This window comes from Octodon degus, unplaced genomic scaffold (assembly GCF_000260255.1).
Source record: "Octodon degus isolate 3935 unplaced genomic scaffold, OctDeg1.0 scaffold00017, whole genome shotgun sequence".
In the NCBI taxonomy this organism is placed as follows: Eukaryota; Metazoa; Chordata; class Mammalia; order Rodentia; family Octodontidae; genus Octodon; species Octodon degus.
This window is the reverse complement of record NW_004524593.1, coordinates 5,642,915-5,662,699: the sequence shown is the minus strand read 5'-3', so window position 1 is coordinate 5,662,699 and position 19,785 is coordinate 5,642,915. Positions and strand designations below refer to the sequence as shown.

The 19,785-nt window shown below is 44.1% G+C and overlaps 1 protein-coding gene across 1 annotated transcript; it reads left to right on the top strand.

Moving 5' to 3' along the window:
* The first annotated feature begins 3,011 nt into the window (after positions 1–3,011).
* On the top strand, positions 3,012–18,518 carry Mettl13 (methyltransferase like 13). Its single transcript, XM_004626804.2, has 8 exons — positions 3,012–3,429; positions 4,614–5,373; positions 6,684–6,883; positions 8,466–8,661; positions 11,206–11,364; positions 13,395–13,610; positions 16,415–16,546; positions 18,041–18,518. Exons 1-8 carry the CDS (start codon positions 3,277–3,279, stop codon positions 18,313–18,315), a joined length of 2,091 nt encoding a protein of 696 aa, XP_004626861.1. The 5' UTR covers positions 3,012–3,276; the 3' UTR covers positions 18,316–18,518.
* Positions 18,519–19,785: the final 1,267 nt, after the last annotated feature.

The following is a 19,785-nucleotide window of genomic DNA, read 5'->3' as shown; positions in this document are numbered from 1 at the left end:
CTCCTTGGAACCATTCCTTCAACTCCCTGACTTTCCAACTTTCAAAATATTGCCCACTGTCCCCAAAAGCAAATAACTTGGCATGTGCAATATGCTTATTCTCCCTCTCAATGAACATGGCTATAAATGTCTTGCAGTCCATGTATATGAGAAAACCTTAGATATCTTTAGCAACAGAATAAATTACCAAACAAAGAAAATCCTGGGAGTCAGTTTTTTTTTTTTTAATTTTTTTTTATTTGTGTGTGTGTGTGTGTGTGTGTGGCCAGCTCAGCCCACCAGGGGGTGGGGCTGGCTGGCATGTGGTGCTGGGGGATTCAACCGCGGTCCCTGTGCTTTGCTAAGCTTGTTCTAAGTAGGTGCTTTAGACCACTGAACCATCTCACCAGCCCCCTGGAAGTCAGTTTTAACTATAACTTTTTCATTTACTTTTAAAAAATTTATTTTTTGTATTTTAGGGAAGGGTCTACAGGGTGTTCAGGGTCTCACTACTAGATTGGACTCGTAGTGATTCACCTGTTTCCAGTCTTCCAAGAGCTGGGATTACAGGCATGTGCCACCACACCCAGTCTCAATTGCTGTCTCAGCAAGCCCTGAGGGTGGGGCCGGCTTGGCAAGCCTGGGGATCGAACCCCTGGCCCTGCGCCTACTTTTAAAAAATTTAAAAACAATATTTTTATTTATTTATTTGGTACATGGTTTCACTACACAGCTCAGACTCATAGGGATCCTCCTGTCTCAGCTTCCATAGCACTGGGATTATAAGTGTGTGCCACCATGCCCAGTTTGGGAGGCGGGCTGGGAGGCGGGCTTGGCACACCTAGGGTTTCAGGGCTGGCACAGCACGTGGTACCAGATGGAACCTGGGTTGTTGTGCTTGCCTGGTAGGTGCTTAGACCGCCAAGCTATCTTCCCAGCCCTTTCATTTACTTTTAAACATTTGAAGTTTTGGCTCAAACACACACACACACACACACACACACACACACACTTCAATGTGTGTTTGTAATCACCTAGAATGATAATTGATGTTTTGTAATACTAACATATTCTCCCAAATCAGTCATCTTTATCAATGTGAAAATTGTAAAAAAAAAAAAAAAACCTTACATAGCTCTGAATCCCCTTGCTATGAATTCTAAATGATTTATGAAAAATTCATGGTAAATCATAAGTTCTATACAAACTAAAGAATATTATTATCCCATTTTAGTAATCTAATATGAGCTTGAGAATCACTTCTTGTAGCAACAATATCTTCAAGAAGGTGTTGACACCCAGTTAATAGAATGGCATACTATTATCCAATGTTGTTTTGCCTGCCTTCCACTATTCCAAGATACAGGGGAACATTTATTTCTCAACTTCCCAAATGTGGAAAACAAAACCATTTGTGAAGACTTCCAGAATGACATAGTTTCCAGTATTATATGAGTCACTCCTTGTAACCCCAAGGAGGTTCCCTTTACCAAATTTCATATCACACTCATGAAGCATTTGCATTTCTTGGATCACTACTGGATACCACTGATGGAATGTGAGAAGGGCGTGAACTTTAGGATAGGCATGCGGAGTGGGGAGAACAGCTTGGACCTCTGGCTCTGATTTTACAGCCACAAGGACCTCTAAATACCTTTCATGTAGCAGTTCTACAAATGATAATTCTTTTCCTTCTACAGGTTATTTCCTCAGTCAGCTAGAGGCTAAAGTGGGAACCATTTTTAGTCCTTCGGTCTTTTATTCCTTATGTTCAATCAGTCATCAAATATTTCACTCCTTTCCAAGGAAAGGTCTTGGATCATTGCTTTCCAACTGTCATGACCTGGTTCTTTGTTGGCTCTTTGTCATGTGACAGGCTTAAGTTAAATGTTTGGAATAAAGACTTCACAAAACCTGCCCTTTAGCCCAAGTTTATGTTCATCTGCTTCTTTTCCCCTACTGTGAACTCCTACCTCAACTGTGCGTGCTGCTTCTCCCTCAGGGTTATGTTTTGAATTAGTGCTTTATTGCTACTGTAATAAATCGCAAAACTTATTACCACAAAAACCACAAATTTAGCATCGTATATTTCTGGAGGCCTTAAGTCTGGAGCTTCTTTTTTTTTTTTTTTTTTTTTTTTTTGTATTTTGGCAGAAGCGGGGATTGAACTCAGGCCCTTGCACTTGCCAGAGAAGTGCTTATTCCACCGAGCCATCTCCTGGGTCCCAAGTTAAAGTTCACTTTAACCTATTTGACTACTCACATAGACTATTTGGCCGTCTGCGCTAGTGCCACGCCTGTTTGCACTCTTCTGTGTAAGATTTAACAATACAGAGCCAGTCACAAGGAACTTCAAGATTTTCCCATAAAACGATCATTTTAAAGGACAGTATGTTTATCAAACACAAAATGAGCAGCTACCTATAGTACCAAACGAGGCGGGCTCTCTGAATACCTAGTAGTTACTCCATCCTCCTAAACTTTCATAATCACAGTACTGAGAGTGGAACCCGTATTTCGCCTGCCAAGTACAACCAAGCGCCATTTCCTTCTAAGTGACAGCTGGGACAAACAAGCACTGGTACAGGGCTGGGGACAGAGGTGCAGACGATAACAGACTGCGCCGCACCGTTGCCGTAGGACTGGTCCCACCCCCTGTTTCACTTCCTTCGGAGGGGACAACACCCGCCCCCACTCCCCTGCGGTCCACTCCAGAGCCCGCCGGCTATACCCAGGGCGGAACAGCTCTCCGCCCAGCAGGCCGCGCTGCGCACTTTCCGCTGCGCCTGCGCAGTGCAGACTCGGAAAAGCCCGCCCCCGCGCGGCTCGGTTCGGGAGCAGGGTGGAGCGCGACGAGCGCGGAGCTTTTCCTCCAGGACTTTGGCTCGAGGTCCCGCCCCCTCTCCCTCACGCAGCGTCTCTGCGGCCGGAGGGAGGTGCGTGCCGCTCGGCCAATCAGATGTCAGGAACTAAAAAGCAGGGACGCCTCGGAGCTGGGCGACTGACCAATCACGAGGTCTTACCCCCGGAAGTGCTTGCTGGGCTCTGAACGCTCGCTCTGCGACTGTGAGGGCTTCTACACGTGGGCCAGAGGCTGAGGGGCTCCGCGGGCGCGTGTGTAAACTAAGTTCAGCGGCTCGCGTGCGTTGGCCGTGTCGGCGTCCTTCCTGGGTGCTGAGGGGGGCCCATCTCTAGGCGTCTGTCATTGGGTAGAATTCTCCCCGCGGCGCCCCCGAGCCCCTCAGATGGTACTTCGCAGGGGGTAGGTCCGGAACTCGCCCCTCGGCTAAAGGGAACATGAATCTTCTACCTAAAAGCTCCAAGGAGTTTGGCTCTGTTGACTACTGGGAGAAGTTCTTCCAGCAGCGAGGAAAGCAGGCTTTCGAGTGGTACGGGACCTACCTGGACTTGTGCGGGGTGCTGCACAAATACATCAAACCCAAGGAAAAGGTAAGGGTCGCTTCCCAGGCCGTGCGTGCGTGTGCCCGGGAAGGCGGGAAGTGTTCACAGAATCGTGCACCCCGTGGGCACGCGGGTCCAAGGACCCTGCAGGAACCCACACAATGGGAACTATGCCTCGTCTGGCTCTCTGAAGGATTTTCCGTTTAAAGACCTCCCGCCCCAGAGCAACACTGAATAACCTTTCTTGCAGGAGTGACTTCTTTACTAGTACAACGCTGAAAGTGTTCTGTTCTGTCTCTGGGATCAGTAGCAAGTGTGACTTCATCGATGTATGTTTATTCAGTGTTGTGGAGCTCACTGAATTCCAGACACTATATTCAGTCCTTACACAAAACGGTTGAGTTGCAATCCCTGCGCATGTTGCAGAAGTGAGAAATGCACTTAAAATTAGTAGAGGTGAGGTTGTTCGGAAAGTAGAGAAAAAGACTAACATTAGCTTATGCTAATCTTCATGTGGGGTAGTGTTTTCTTATATGAACAGCCTGTTTATTTCATGAACTCAGGTGAAAGTCATGTACTTACTTTACAAGTATGTTGGTGCTCAGACATACAGGAGGTCATGGAGATTTTAAACTCAGGCCTACTTGGCTCTGTAGCTTATTCACTTCTGGAGCTGTGCTTTTTCAGAATGGTGACATCGGAGCAGAATTCTGTAGGATGAATGGGAGATTGCTTCACAGAGAGAAAAGCGTACTTTTAAGTTTGATATCTGGATAGCTAAATGCCATGCAATGGAATCCATGAGGAGAGGAAGATTTGAAACCTCACAATTGTAATTCATTGTCTGATGACACGAAGGCATGAGTGAATAGAAGTGGAGTTCATGCTGGGCCTGAGTTTCTAACAGGAAAGCAGGAGATTTTAACTGTAGCTACTGTCTGGATTCCTTAGCTTGTTAACGTGTTATTAATGCATGCCTGTTTTCAGAGAAAAGGATAGCTTGATTCATTCATTTCTGCACCTTAGAGCATGTAACCTGTATTGTAACCAGCTGTGTGACAATACTTCAAGCTGTAGTCTAATGCCAACTGTGATATTACTACTTTCTGACAGTAGCATCTCTGCCTTTGGAAATCAGGCAGCTGCTAGGGCAAGCCTTGTTTTTAAAAAGTGCCGGAAGGGCATTTCTTTGCCTTGATTACCTCCATCTTGCGCATGATTTTCTTTTCCAGGTGCTGGTGGTTGGGTGCGGCAACTCGGAGCTGAGCGAGCAGTTGTATGATGTGGGCTATCAGGATATAGTGAACATTGACATCAGTGAGGTGGTCATCAAGCAAATGAGGGAACGCAATGCCAGCCGCCGGCCCCAGATGAGCTTCTTAAAAATGGACATGACCCGCATGGAGTTTCCCGATGCCTCATTCCAGGTGGTGTTGGACAAGGGCACCCTGGATGCTGTCCTGACCGATGAGGAGGAGAGGACCCTGCAGCTGGTGGACAGGATGCTGGCTGAGGTTGGCCGTGTCCTGCAGGTGGGCGGTCGATACCTCTGCATCTCCCTGGCTCAGGCTCACATCCTGAAGAAAGCAGTGGGTCACTTCTCTCGGGAGGGGTGGATGGTGAGGGTGCACCAAGTTGCCAACAGCCAGGACCAGGTTTTGGAATCAGAGCCTCAGTTTTCCCTGCCTGTCTTTGCCTTCATCATGACCAAGTTCAGGCCAGTCCCTGGCTCTGCCCTTCAGATCTTTGAGCTGTGTGCTCAGGAGCAGGGCAAGCCTATGCGGCTGGAAAATGCTGAGCGGCTGGCAGAGGCCGTGCAGGAGCGGCAGCAGTATGCCTGGCTGTGTGGCCAGCTTCGCCGCAAGTCTGGGCTGGGGAGTGTGACTCTGGACTTATGCAATGGGGACACAGGGGAGCCACGCTACACCCTCCACGTGGTGGACAGCCCCGCTGTGAAACCATCGCGGGACAATTATTTTGCCATTTTCATCAGTGAGTTGGGATTGCTCCCTCTCTTTCTTTGGAAGGGCAGGGGCTGGGTTTGGGCTTTGGTGGGTGGGTTTGTCTTGGCTGTTTTTGTCTTCAGAGGGTGGTACTTCCAAAGAGCTAGATTAGCCAAGGTTTTGTGAAGTAGTAGGAATAGTTTTCCAGCAGCATGCTAAGATTTCAGTCTTATTCCTCCTTACCTTCCATGGCAAAGGTCTGAGAGGGTGTGACAGTGGTGTTGATGGGGAAGAGAGTGGAGATAAATGTAATTTAGGCAGGTCACACATTGCATAGAGATGTTAGTTACTGTGCCATTGAATGATGGAAGCAGGGCTGATTTAGTTGGACCCTGAGTGAGTTGTAGTCACAACTATAGCTTGTGTGCTGAGGGATCTGGGTGAGTTGCTGTGTTTCTCTGTAGAACAATGCCAAGTAGCAACTGAAAAAGCCCAGCTATTTGGGTTCTGGATATGGCTTAGTCACTTCAGGTGATGTGATACTGAACAAGTTACATCTTTTCCTGTGCCTCAGTCTGCTTATGTATAAATGAGATTGTAATTCTCTTCTATAGTTGTGAGAAATGTAAAATTTCTTACAAATAGTTCCTGGCATGTGTTCAGTGCTTTATAAATATTATTATAGAAAGGAGCATAGGTTACTAGATTTACCTTAAATCTAGGTAAAGAAGTTACCTAGAAGAAGAAATTCTTTCAAACATGGAAAGTTCGAGACAAATGCAAAATGTGATGATCATGCCCGAAGTTTGTTTTCTGACAGCTGAACCATTTTTCTAAGTGTTTTGTAATCCCACCTGTCTGTCTGTGGGAATGAATAGTGTACTAGATAAGAGTATGGAACCTTAACTGAACTGCTTTGGTTTAAGTTCCAGCTTTGCCTTTTACTAGCTTTGTGAACTTGGGTGAATAAAGTAACTTCTGATTTCTTCGTTTGTAAAACAGAATGATAATGTTACCTGCATCTTGGGTTATTGTAAAAATTCTTCTAGTTTATGTTTGTAGACTTCTTGGAATCACTCCTGACATATAATAAATTCTGGTGTTATGGCTCTTTGTCTTGCATTAAGTGCCTCCCTCCCTTGCTTTATAGACATTCCTATCTAATCTTGGTCTTCCATTTTCTGATGGGCTGCTTTACTGGGTGTATTGTGCTACAGATTGATGGCCCCTTAGTGGGTCACAGGCAAGAAGGATGCTGGTCCTAGGTAGGGCTGGCTTCGGCCACATGGAACATAGTGGTTGCGGAGGCATGTGAACACTCTCCCCAGGATTCCCTGTAATCAGGTCTCTCTTTTTTAGTTCCCCAGGGCCGGGAGACTGAGTGGCTCTTTGGCACAGAGGAGGGCCTGAAGCAACTGGCAGCCAGTGCAGGCTTCCGGAGGTTGATCACAGTGGCGCTTCATCGAGGTCAACAATATGATGGCATGGACATTATTCAGGCTGAGCTGTCGGCCAGAGTCATGGAGCTGGCCCCGGCTGGGATGCCCGCTCAGCAGCAGGTACCGAAACTTGGGCAGCGGCTTTCACTGGTCTTTAGAATCAAGTTAGCAACCAGGAAGACAGAGGGAGCCTTAGAGCTAGAATCTGTGACCCTTGTCTGATCCTTAGGGAGGAATTAGCAGTTGAGAGTTATATGGAAAAAAAAAAAAAGAGAGTTATATAGAACTGAAACCACTTTCCCTTACCCTAGGCAGAGAGGAAGGTGAGCAGTTGCTCATTGTAAGAACCATAGTAGTATCTGTGTTGGGAAGTGTAGGAGGGACTCTTAAAATTCCCTAGAAATTATGTGCAGGAAATGTGAATCCAGGCATGTCTGTGACCTGGCTTGTTTGGGTCACACAGTGAAGAGGAATCATCTTGGGTTGCATATAAAACATGTAGAAGCAAAACTTACTTTTTTAAAGCTTTTTTTTTTTTTTAATAATAACACAGGGTTGTTTAATTCATGTGCTACAGGTTATACACCCCTCCCAGCTTCTAACTTTGTGTTGTGGGTTGCTCAGACCAGCCTTTCTTTTTCTTTTTCCACTTTTGAAAAAAGTTTCTCCAAATTCTCCATTTGCTTCTCCAAATTCTCATTATCTAGGGTCTAAGGGAGATAGGGCTAACACATCTCAACACAATCTTCAAGATATCAGCATACTGGTCTGGTATTTTGTCTGGAAGGAAAGGGGGTTTTGCCAAAGTAATGATACAATATTAAATTATTGGTTGAAACGTACCTTGTGGTCACCAGGAGTAATTGAGGAGTGACCTTGTTGTAAGAACGCTATCCTTCTTGATAGTGGGAAAGCCAAGGTGTTTGTAGGTTTGATGCATTAGTAACAAACCTGAAAAACGAATCCTGGGCCCTGGGTTCCCAGCCTGTGGTCCTGCCTACTAGGTTAACTTGTGTTGACAGATGAATGTGTGATTCTTCCTGGAAGACTTTGAGCTTGGTATCCATCAGTGGGATTTTATTTTTAGGGTTGTCCATGTGCTCTGGGGAGTTTCGTTTGTGACTCTTTCTCACCATTGTTCCTATTCACAAGGTTACAGATTATTGGTACAAGTACAGATTATCAAATATAGTTCTCTGAAAATAAAGATAAAGATGGTAGGAGAGGTTTAGGTGGGAAATGTGTTCTTTCTCCCAAGATTTACAAAAGTGGGGGGAGAAAAGATGAGAAGAACTTGGAGAAGAAATTTCTTAAAATTAAGAGTAGTGGTTTCACTCTTAGATTTTATTATTTTTAATTACTTTTCATAGTTAGAGCCCTTCTCGAGGATTCCTTCAAAATTTTGTTGTCCTGAACTATTGGGTTTTTTCAGGGGTTCTGATAAAGTTTTGAGAAGAACCAACTATTACATTAGTGATTTGGGGATATATAGATGTTCAGTTAATTTCCAAGAAGTACTAGTGAACCTTTTAAGGTCCATTCAGAGGCTTCTAAAAGTACTTTAATAGAATGACAAATCTTTGGAGTTGTTCTCCAGAGCCTTGATAGGGAGATTCCTCATTGGCACAAAGGCAAGGATTATAGCTTCTCATATCTTATAATTCAGCAGGTGTTTTCACCATGTCTCTGGCTGTACCTTCAGGTGCCCTTTCTGTCTGTGGGAGGAGACATTGGAGTCCGCACTGTTCAACACCAAGACTGCAGCCCCTTGAGTGGTGCCTTTGTTGTTGAGGATGTACAAGGGGATGATAGGCGATACTTTCGCCGGCTAATCTTCCTCAGCAACAGGAATGTGGTACAGTCTGAAGCCAGGCTGCTGAAGGACGTGTCTCACAGAGGTGAGGTGTCACAGGCATGATGGTGGTACCTGGATGAGCATGGTATGGGTTCTTGGTTTGGGGTGGTCAGAAAGACCTGGGGTCTTGGTTGAAATGTAGGGCAGATTTGAATACCTATGGGCAGAGGCACATGGGTCTGTGAACCTTCCTGTCCTTTGGCTCTTAGGGTCTAGTGGTGATAAGCAGAATCCTGGAGTTTGTTCTGTTTATGAGCAAAGGGTGGCTCTGAAATGATGAACAGGGGTGGTGAAGCCAAATAAATGTGATACTCACAGTTTTAAAAGGGCATCTGTTTTACAAGTTGCTGTGTACTTGTATGTTGCTTTAGTAGACCTGTGTGAGCTGACCGAAAACAGGGAGGTCACAGGGGAACCCTGTTTCTTTGTAGTTAGAGTGTTGGATTTGGTGGGTGCCTTAGAGGCCGTGAGGGCCACACCATGCTGGAGAACTGTATGTAATGAGGGAAATGTTTACCAGAGTGTCTAGTATGGTGGCCACCAGGTGTAACTGCTGAGTATGTGCAGTATGGCCGGTGTGATTAAGGAAGTCATAGTTTTACCCCTTTGTCTCAGTTATCTTTTTCTCATTGCAGGGACGAAATACTTGATACCCAAAATTAAGAAAGAAAAAGTTTATTTAACTCACAGTTAGTGAATATTTTAGTCTTTACTTAGCTGACTATAAGGCAGAGTAGCACATTGCTGAGGGCAACGGTTTATGGTGGCGGAAGAGGACGTGTGCAGCTGCAGCTTCTTGCAAGCCTGTCTCCCTTTTATACTGACTGAAGACCAGAGCTCCTCCAAGGAAGTGATGAGAACCATCCTTCCTCAGTCCCCTTTATATGTCTTTTAAGTGCTGAGTCATTCTAGGGCGGGGCCTCACATGCGCTACTAGGGAGGGGCCTTACATGCCCTAGGTATGGAATTGCTGATTTAGTTCAGCTTTTTACTTCTCCAGCTGACGCTGTGTATCAACCACTACACTGTTCCAGTTTGGGTTTTAGGTTTTGGGTTTTTCTGTTACTGTGAAGTTCATTTTCTTCTTGTTGTCATTTCTTCCTGTGGGAGGAATGGTTTCCTCTGTGGCAGTGTGGGTGAGCAGAGCAGGAGCTGGAAAGCATGCTATAGCTACCCTTCAGTACTGGGCACTGATGTGAAAACCAGGTGGTTCTTATGAGCACAGAACCAGTTATTCAGTAGGATAGTGAGGGAGCAGTGGAGGGAAAGCTGGGGGGCCCTTTGTGGGCTGTTTGCCCTTCAGATTCCTTTTTCAGGAGGATGCTGTGTGTGACATAGTGGGAAGATGATAGGAGTTAGTATGTGCCGCTTACTGATTCTGGGCCTGTTTACTTAACCCTTCAGATAATCAGTTACCACATGCACCAAGAATGGGAAGATCAGGATGTTAGAGCAAAAAGATAAAAAGTCCTGGTTTAGTAAGTGGCATAGAGGAGGGAATTAGTAATTGCATCTTCTGTTAACGAATTTATGAGTAAACTTTTCTCCCGTCAGTTGAGTTTTCCAAGCTATTTTTTGTTATTGTAAAGGGTTAACAGAATTTTGTGCCTTAACTATGGAAAATTATTAAAAAACCCTTGTGCTTCTTGTTATCTACTCTAAGAAATGTATTCTCTCCCTCGGCTCAAGGCTACTTAACAATAAATGTTTCTTGTCAAGGCAGCAAGCTAAAACAAACTCCCTTCCTAACCATCTCCTATAACATGGTCAGCTTAAGATGTATCTTATAAAAATATGCACTTATCATTAAGCTGTGAAAGATCTTTTAGTTGCGAACAGTTTGTAGATGTGTCAAATGAATGTAGTTTTGTGTTGTGTGCTAGATAACACATTTGCTTATCAAACTGGATGTGATTTCTGTTACAAATACCACCCTGCTACCTATGTTCGGGTGCCGATCAGTCTTCTCCTGTGAGAAGTGGCTGACAGACCTGAGCTCAGTAAATAAAAGGCTTTATTCAAAGTTCTATCTGGCTGATCTCGTTCCTGTGCAGAGTGACCCATAACAGTTATCATTATTATTACTTTTTGTGGTACTGAGGATTGAATCTAGCTCTTCTACTGAGCTACATTCCAAGCACTTTTGATTTCTTATTTTGAGACAGGGCCTTTTTGAGTTGCCTAGCTTAGCCTTAACTTTGTAACTCTTCTGCCTCAGCCTCCCAAGTAGTTGGGATTACAAGTATGTGTCATTGTACCCGGCTGAGTTTTCCTAGAGTGTTGAGAGTACATTTGCCACCTTTTCCAGCTCCTTGGAATCCAGAGGTTGTGTTGAATGTTCTAATCTTCTTGGGGACAGGGGAAACTGATTTGTAGTTTGCCAACTTCTGTGATGTAAATATTCCCTCCATGGCCAATTTTGGGCTGTCAATATGATTGAAGTCAAGCAGATTATACAATTCCTGTATACTTAACAGCTGGTTCTCAAGTCTCATCAATCCAGTGGCAGCATGCTACTGCTGGTATCCCTTGCTTTCTACGTGATAACATAAGCACCCGGCTTCATTAGTCTGAACCTCTCCTTTAGCCCAGAAGAAACGGAAAAAGGACAAGAAGAAGCAGCAGCCTGTTGATGACCTCCCTGCAGCTCCGGGGCAGTCCATTGATAGAAGTTACCTCTGCTGTGAACACCATAAAGCCATGATCGCCGGCCTCACCCTGCTGGGGAACCCAGAGCTGCTTCTAGGTGAGAGTGACTCCGCTCACTGCCTTCATGTAGAGAGCGTGAAAGACTGGAAGTAGATGAGTTGCTTTGTGGCTTAAGAATGGTGATTCTTGACTGATGAGTGCATATATGTGTTTTTTTTCATCCCAGCTATCTTCTAAGTTAAATAAGCATAGTGCTAGCCAGATAGCTCAGTGGACTAGAGCGCCTGCTTAGGCAGAGTGCAGCCCCCGGGGCATGCTGAGATGTTGAGACTGGGCAAGATGACGTGTGCCTGTAATCCCAGCTCTTGGGAGGCTGGAAACAGAATCACTATGAGTCTGATCTATGTAGTGAGACTCTATAGACTCTGTTCTAAATATATTAAAAGAAAATTAAGTTAAATGAGCATCAGTATTTTTTGGGGTGTGGGGATAGGGAAACTGGGAATGGAACCCAGAGCCTTTGCACTGAGCTAAATCCCCAGCCCTTTTTATTTTTATCTTGTGACGGTCCACTGAGCCACTAGGTTGCTCAGGCTGGTGATCCTCCCGTTTTGGCTTTCCTGTACTATAACTTCTAGTTCATTCATAAAACTTTTGCCTTAACCTGTAAACTTGAAATGGTTACAAGTATTGATGTCTAAATTTTGTTTTCTTCTGTGCTTCTTAAAATTAAGGTACAAAGTTTTTCAGTGAAGTGCCGGGGAGATGACTCAGTAGAATAAGCACTTCCCTGGCGAGCGCAAGGGACTGAGTTCAATCCCTGGTTCCACAAAAACATAAATAAATAAATACATAAAAAGTAAAAACCAGACCAATTTAAGGATCAAATGGCAGCCAGTGCGTGCAGAGAGCTACACAGCTACTGGGATAAATCAGAAAAACCCTGCTGTCAGCAAACTAGATTTCCACAGGTGATTTGTCAGGAGAAATGTGCATCAGGCTGGTGTTGCTCCGCTACTGTAGACAAAATAACTTAGAAAATTAAAAAAAAAGTTTTTCAGTGAGATATATAAAGTACACAGATTTTACATTGTTAAGCTTGATGAATTTTATATATATATATATATATATATATTGTGTATAATATACATACCTATAAATATATAAATTTACATACATGTTGAGTAGATGGTGCATTTAAATTTCATATTTCTTTTGCCTTTGGATAATGTGTGGCTTTTGAGTATGAGATGCAATTCTATTTTGAATGTCTACTGTAAAGAATCTTTCTTATACTTAGTGCACTGATTGCCCTCTCAATAACAACAGGCTTGGATCTGATTGCATTAGCAAATGTGTTCATATTGCTTTCTATACTCATAACTGTCTTTAGTTGAGATCCCTGAGTGTGCCTTACTGAAGCACCCTGTGGTTTTGGTCTTTCTTGGCATTAACAGGATAACATCTGGGGAGGTTAATATCCCCTGAGTCGCAGTTGTTAGATTTAATCCAATCTCGTCTCCTCTTAGTGATTCTTTCGTTTCTTGTCTTCTTCAGTCTCCTGTGGTTGCTGTTGCTGTGGTTTCTCTGCTTAGGGCCGGGGCCTTGTTTTTCCTATGGTTTATGGAACTTGGATGGGCTGGCTCACCCGGCAGGTGTGTTATAGCAGGCAGGTGTGGCCTTCTGAGTCAAGAGCCAAAAGAGGGGTATTATGCCTATACTCCTTTGTAATCATGAATACAATTCCTTGCCCATTGCTCCATTTCTTGGGATGAGATGTTCATCTAATTTGGAAGTGCTTATTCTATTGAGCCATCTCCCTAGCCCCCATCTAGTAATTCTTAGATTATTCTTGCTACTGCGTCACCTGAGTGCTTTGGGATCTTTAAAGGACCATAGTAAACAACACCTTGGTTTTTCTTCCAGATCTTGTCAGTGTGAAGCTAAAGTTGAATTTTCAAATTTTATTTAACTCCTACATTCTTGGAATGGGATAAGGAGGCCAGATCTTTAAATCTTGTGTCCTTGAGCAGAGCTAATAATTTAACTTCTTTTATCTTCTCAGAGGTGAGTATAAAAGTTTACAGTGAACAGATGGCAAAGCAATGCTTTCTTCTTTTATTACAGAGACCCCACTGGCATTGTTGGTCGTGGGCCTGGGTGGGGGCAGCCTCCCTCTCTTTGTCCATGATCATTTCCCCAAGTTCCACGTTGATGCTGTGGAGATCGACCCCTGCATGCTGGAAGTGGCTACTCAGTGGTTTGGCTTCTCCCAGAGTGACCGGATGAAAGTCCACATTGCAGATGGCTTGGACTATATTACCAGCCTGGCAGGAAGAGAAGGTACTGCTGTGGTTGCATGGGAAGCGGCTTGGGGGTTACTGTCCCAAAGTTGTCAGGCCCTCAGGGGCCTCTAGAATTAATTTCGTTGAGGAGGCATCAGCACCATTCCAGCCTCTGTCCATTCCTTTCCATTTTTATTCAATAAACACAGAGCACTAACTCTATCCTTAGCACTGTGTTAAGGGTATAACAACAAATAAAATAGGCCTGCCACTTTCTCACCCTTCCGAGAAAGCTGAGGTCTGTAGTTAGGTATAGAAAAGGGAAGAAAGGATGTTTATATGTTGGGAGGTGTTTCTTGTAGACATTTTGGCTGAATGTGAAGTCAGAAATACAATAAAACATTTATGTAGACCTGTGGTTCTTGGCCTCAGGGAACATTTGTCTGCAAACTTACTTTTGGTTATCACAAAATTGTGTGTGGGGGCCACGCTACAGGCCAAAGATGCTACTGAACATCCTCCAGTGCACAGGACGGCCACTGGTGACTAAGAATGATCTGGCCCATGGTGTTAGCAACACTAAGGTTGTGAAGCCCTGATGAAGGTGTTACGTTGTGGGGCTTTCATAGCCTTTCTGCAGGCTAGAATCCTAGCAACGTTTTCTCTAATAATTTTTCCCATAGACTTAATTTTAAGATGTATTAATTTTCTGCAAAAATGCTAGAGACAAGAGCTCCTCTGTGCCTTTTGCAACTTTGTATACAGAGGCTTGTAGTGACTTTGGTCTCTCAGGGAAAAGGCAGATTGGCTCAGTTCTGCTCTAGAACTCATGCTCTCCTTTTCTGGTCTGGTCATTCAGAGATAGGTATTCTTTCCCTTGATTTAAAATGTCTTCCAGGATGGTATAGCACACCAGGAAGCCCGGTGGGGTATGTTCAGGGCTGAGGTGGACAAATGACAGCCTTCATTTTAACTGTAGACTGAACTTAGCCATATCAATTTTTCAGATTTCCTCACTAGGAGCAGCTGACAGACCTAGGAACAAGATAGCTAGTATGTATTTGGCATCTGTGACAGTGCTTGGCATGTGGTAGCTATTTAATGCATCGTGGTACTGCTGCTGTTATTATCTACAGGTAGATTTTGGATAGTCCTAGTCATCTTCTGTAACTGTCACCACTTTCAGGTTTTCAGGGGACTCAGGGCCAAAAATGTGGGCTGTCTTTTTCCCGTGAATTTTGGTGAGCCAGCATATTTTCTTACTCAGAAACTAAAATCAGGCATAGTGGTATATCTCAGTGGTAGAGTCCTTGCCTAGCATATCTGATCTCCAGCACACCAAACAAGCAAATACACGCACACACACACACACCACACACACGTGCACACAAACATGCAGTAAAATCATTGCAATTATACATGCTCTGTGAATATTAATAGGCATGCACTAGTCCCGAAGAAGTACACTACTGTATTGTCAATAGCACAGATTTAGAATTTGCTCGAAATATATCAGTGGCATTTCAGGCTTTTCCCTTGTAAAAGCTACTTAATATTATAGGAAGGAGCAGATTCAGGTCAACGTCTCGCTCATGTAGCATTATGTTTTCCTTTTTGAGCCTCCTCATTCTCAAGTAGAAAAGACACTAACTCAGGCTTCAGGACATTTTCTCCTGTGAGGGAACATAGGCTATTTCCAGATTTAAAATTATTATTTGCTGGGTCAGCTCTTAAAGGCCTAGTCACCTGTTTTGTCTAGATCAGTGATTGTGTAATTTTTGTTTGTCTGCTTTTGAGACAGGGTCTTGATAGGCAGTTCAGGCTGGCTTTGAATTCAAGTGTAGTCTAGGCTAGCCTTGAACTCTTCAACTTCTGAGTGCTGGAATTATAGACGTGTGCCAGCTCAACTCTGTACTTATTTTAATGAGCTGGGAAGCTGAAGAAAAATATCAGAGACTTGCATCTCCCCTCCTGTCTGTATCCTATTGTCCCAGGTTTTTTTTTTTTTTTTTTTTTCTTCTCTGTATTTAGGATAGGGTCTGCAGGGTCTACAGGGTCTCACTACGTAGATTGGACTCAGTGATTCTCCTGTTTTTGGCCTCCCAAGTGCTGGGATTATAGGCGCGTGCCACCACGCCCAGTCTCAGTGGGCTCCATGGGTGGGAACAGGGCAAGCTGGGAATTGAACCTTGGCCACTGCCCTCTGCCTAAGCAGCGCTTTAGTCTGCTGAGCTATCAGGCCGGCCCTTTTTATTTTTAAATGTATTTGGTTGTTATAGAGTCTCACTATGCAGCTGAGGCTCATGGTAATCTTTCTGGTTTTAGCCTCCCCAGTGCTGGGATTACAGGTGTGTGCCACTACACCCAGATTCTGCCCAGCTCAGCATGTCCTGGGGCAGGGCTGGCATAGCATGTGGTGCTGGGGGATTGGACTGCAGCTCCTGGGCTTGCCTAAGCAGTTGTGTTAGTCCACTGAGCTATTTTGCCGGCCCCATTGGTCAGGAGTAGAGCCCACATTCTCTTAAGTGCTCAGAAGCTTTTTCAAGGTGATTGTAATGCTCTGTAGAGTTAAAACGTACATGTAGAGTGTGTAATATTCTTGCTGGACTGGACCCCAGTAATGCATGTGCCTTTTGAAGTTACTTTTAAATGTGGGAGAAGGCCTCATCTTTACTGTGGGACAGTTTAAATTGATTTCAAGGACTCTCCTGGACTATGACAGACAAACTACATTTGCCTCATCATTTTTCTCATTTTTGCCACCCTTGTCTACTTATTAGGTCTCAGAGTGGGCCTGGTGTAGGAATGTAATGAGTTATTTTATTCAGCAAAGACAAGGACTTACTTGTTTCTCTTTCCTAGCACGGACTCACTATGATGTCATAATGTTTGATGTAGACAGTAAGGACCCAACTCTGGGAATGAGTTGCCCACCCCCAGCATTTGTGGACCAGCTTTTCCTGCACAAAGTCAAAAGCATCCTGACTGATGAAGGTATGGGGAACTAAATGTGGGAGAGCAAAGAGGGAAGCAGCTTTATAAGTTTTTTATCTTTAATAAAATATATATGTAAGTATATATAACTAGATCAATTTTTCAAATTGAATAAATATTTTAACAGGATCAAACATAGAACATTTGTTGCCTTCCAGTTTACCTCTTACCCCCTTTCAGTAACTCATCTTCTTCCCAAAGTTAGTCACTGCACTAGCTCTGTCACCACAGCCTGGTTTTGCTTGTTTTTGTCTGTATAGGTGGAATATATTATGTACTCTTCAAATGTTTGTTTTCTTTTGCATAACATGTGAGATTCAGCCACAGTACTGTGCCTTACACTGTTCATATTGTGTGAGTACAGCACTGTTAATGTATCCACTATCACTGGTAATTTTGGAGTTGTTTCCTTTTGGGGGGTACTGGAAGTACTGCTGCTATTGTTATTCTAACATAGGACATTTGGTGAAATACATTTGCAGGTTTCAGGCGGATACGCAGGGCTGTGATGGCAAGATCATAGGTTACATGGATGTTCAGCGTTTGTAGATTCTGCCACCAAGTGGTTGGAGCAGTTCCCATTCAAACTAGCGTGATGACACTGACAACCACTTGAATTCTCCCTGTATGTCCTGGACGAATCCATGTGTTATTTAATCATCATAGCAGCTCGTTTTCTGAGGAGGAAACTGAAGACCAGTGACTTGCAAGGGTGCTGCTTGTTAACAGTGGGAACTCCAGCCCAGTGTTTATCACTTGAAAGCTGGACCTCTTAATCCCTATGTTCAGGGCCCACTAAGTGCTTTGCTTTGATTTAAGGTTATGTAGTGGGCCGGGTTGATTTAGAAGCTTTTTTGCAAGATGACAAGGTAAATTTGGTCTCCTCATTGGTTAAAAGATATTCCATGATGTATATGTCAAGAATATAACATCCTTGTGGGATTGGTAGAATTTTCTTTCTTGCTGGGGCTGGGGAGATAGCTCAGTGGGCTGAGTGCCTGCCTGGCAAGTGCAAAGACCCTCATATGATCTCTGGTACCACATGCCATGCTGGCCCCACGCCTCGCTGGCTGCCGAAACTGGGCATAGTGGCACATGCCTGTAATCCCAGTGCTGGGGAGGCTGAAATAGGAGGATCACTACTAGTCCAAGCTGCATAGGGAGACTCTACCAAATAAATAATTTAAAAAAAAGGATTTTCTCGGGGATATTCTTTCTCAGAACTGCTGTTTGGGAAATTAAGGCACATGGAATGGTAATGTGTTAGCTGTACAGGAGACTAAAACCTGAAGTTTTCTTGAGGCTCACATTTTCTGTGCTGTTCTCTTTCTGCCTTGGCATGCTGTGTGATCACTGCTGCTGTAGGTCTGTTTTCTTAGTCCAGTAGCTGCTCTGGAACAGAACTGGCCTTCTCCTTGGAGCTGCCTGATCTTTGTCTCCAGTTATGCTTCCTGAACTGTGGTCAGTCCGACTCTTTTCTTTCCTACCCTATAGGTGTCTTTATCCTGAACCTTGTGTGCCGAGACTTAGGGCTAAAGGACTCAGTGCTGGCTGGACTCAGGGCGGTGTTTCCTCTCCTGTATGTTCGGCGAATTGAAGGAGAAGTGAACGAGATCCTGTTCTGTCAGCTGCATCCTGAGCAGAAGCTTGCCACGCCAGAGCTCCTCGAAGTGGCGCAGGCCTTGGAGCGGACCCTGAGGAAGCCTGGGAGGGGCTGGGATGACACATATGTCCTATCAGATATGCTCAAGACAGTGAAGATTGTGTGATCCCTGAGCCATGCAGTCCTCTCAGCTTCCTGCCCAGACTGACACTGGACTCTGGCCTGGCAAAAATTGAACATCTACAATGTACAATACTTTTAAAAGTTGTATTTTTTTCTGGATTTTATATTCTACCTGCAGGCTCCAGCTGGTTGAGCTTACCTGAAGAACTGGGAAAATAAAGTCTTTCCCATTCTGTCCTTTTCAGTGTCTCTTGGGTTGATCATCTTTGTTTCCCACATCATGTCCCTGTGAAGGCTTCCTTGCTATAGTGTGCCAAGCACCTTAGGACTGAGGACAGTCCAGTTTGATTGCATCTCTCGTGTATTGCTTTGTATTTGCATTATCCCTGTTTCTTTAGGAAGCAGCTCAAGGGACATAGCAGAGAACTGCATGCCAAAAGACTAAGGGGTCTTTCTGTAGAAGCAGGCTTTAAAAAACACTTTCCTTGTCTCCCTGCAGATGGAACTGTTACTAAAATTGTCCCAATTTTAGGAATCTGCTAGCCTATTCAGAAGTTTACCTTAACTACCCACATGTTACAGGCTAAGCCATTTGTGTTGTTCTCAGTGATGGGGATTTGGATAGCTGTTTCCATCATTGTGTGTGTCAGAGACACAGCAGATGGAAGTCTCTGGTATTTGTTTACTTACATTTACTAAGTGGCAATGAATGTGACAGCCTGTGTAAAGAGCCATAGTGGAAGAAAAGATGCTTAAATACAGCAAAAAACAAAAATCTTCACACAGATTAGTAATATAAGCTAACATGTTCCAGGCACCATTCTCAGTGGTGTACATATATTATCTCATTTAACCTGAGATTAAAAAACCAAAACTCTATCTTACCCCAAACCTCACTTGAGCCAGAAGCATCAGTTATATGTGTTTATTGAGACCATTAAACCAGTTCTTCCAGTATTAGCTTGGATTTCATCTCTTAATTATTTCAGGCCTCACTTAATGAGTGGAGCCAAGGAAAATAGACATTGTTTTAGACTGGTCCTTTAGAATAGATGTTAGTCTCTTGAAGCATATTTCAGTGACAGGTCATTTTCACAAAACTGGGTCAGCTAGGAGATGTGAGTACAGATCTCAACACAGGCTGTGTGTGTGTGTGTGTGTGCGTGCACGCATGTGTGTGCATGTGTGTGTTTTGATCTTTTCTGTTAGAAATAGGTGGTCATGCGGCTAGGGAGATAGCTCAGCAGTGTAAGTGCCTGTCTGGCAAGCTCAAGGTCCTGAGTTCGATCCCCAGTACCCCCCTAAAAGAAGAAAAATAGGTGGTCTTTCTTCAGGGAAGGGTCTTCCTCTAGAACCATGTAAGAAGATCCTTCTTGTGTCTGAACCCCAAAGCCTCAGTGTGGCTTTTTTAAAAATTTATTTATTTATTTATTTATTTATTTATTTATTTATGTGTGTGTGTGTGTGTGGCCAGCTCAGCCCACCAGGAGGGGGGGCTGGCTGGCATGTGGTG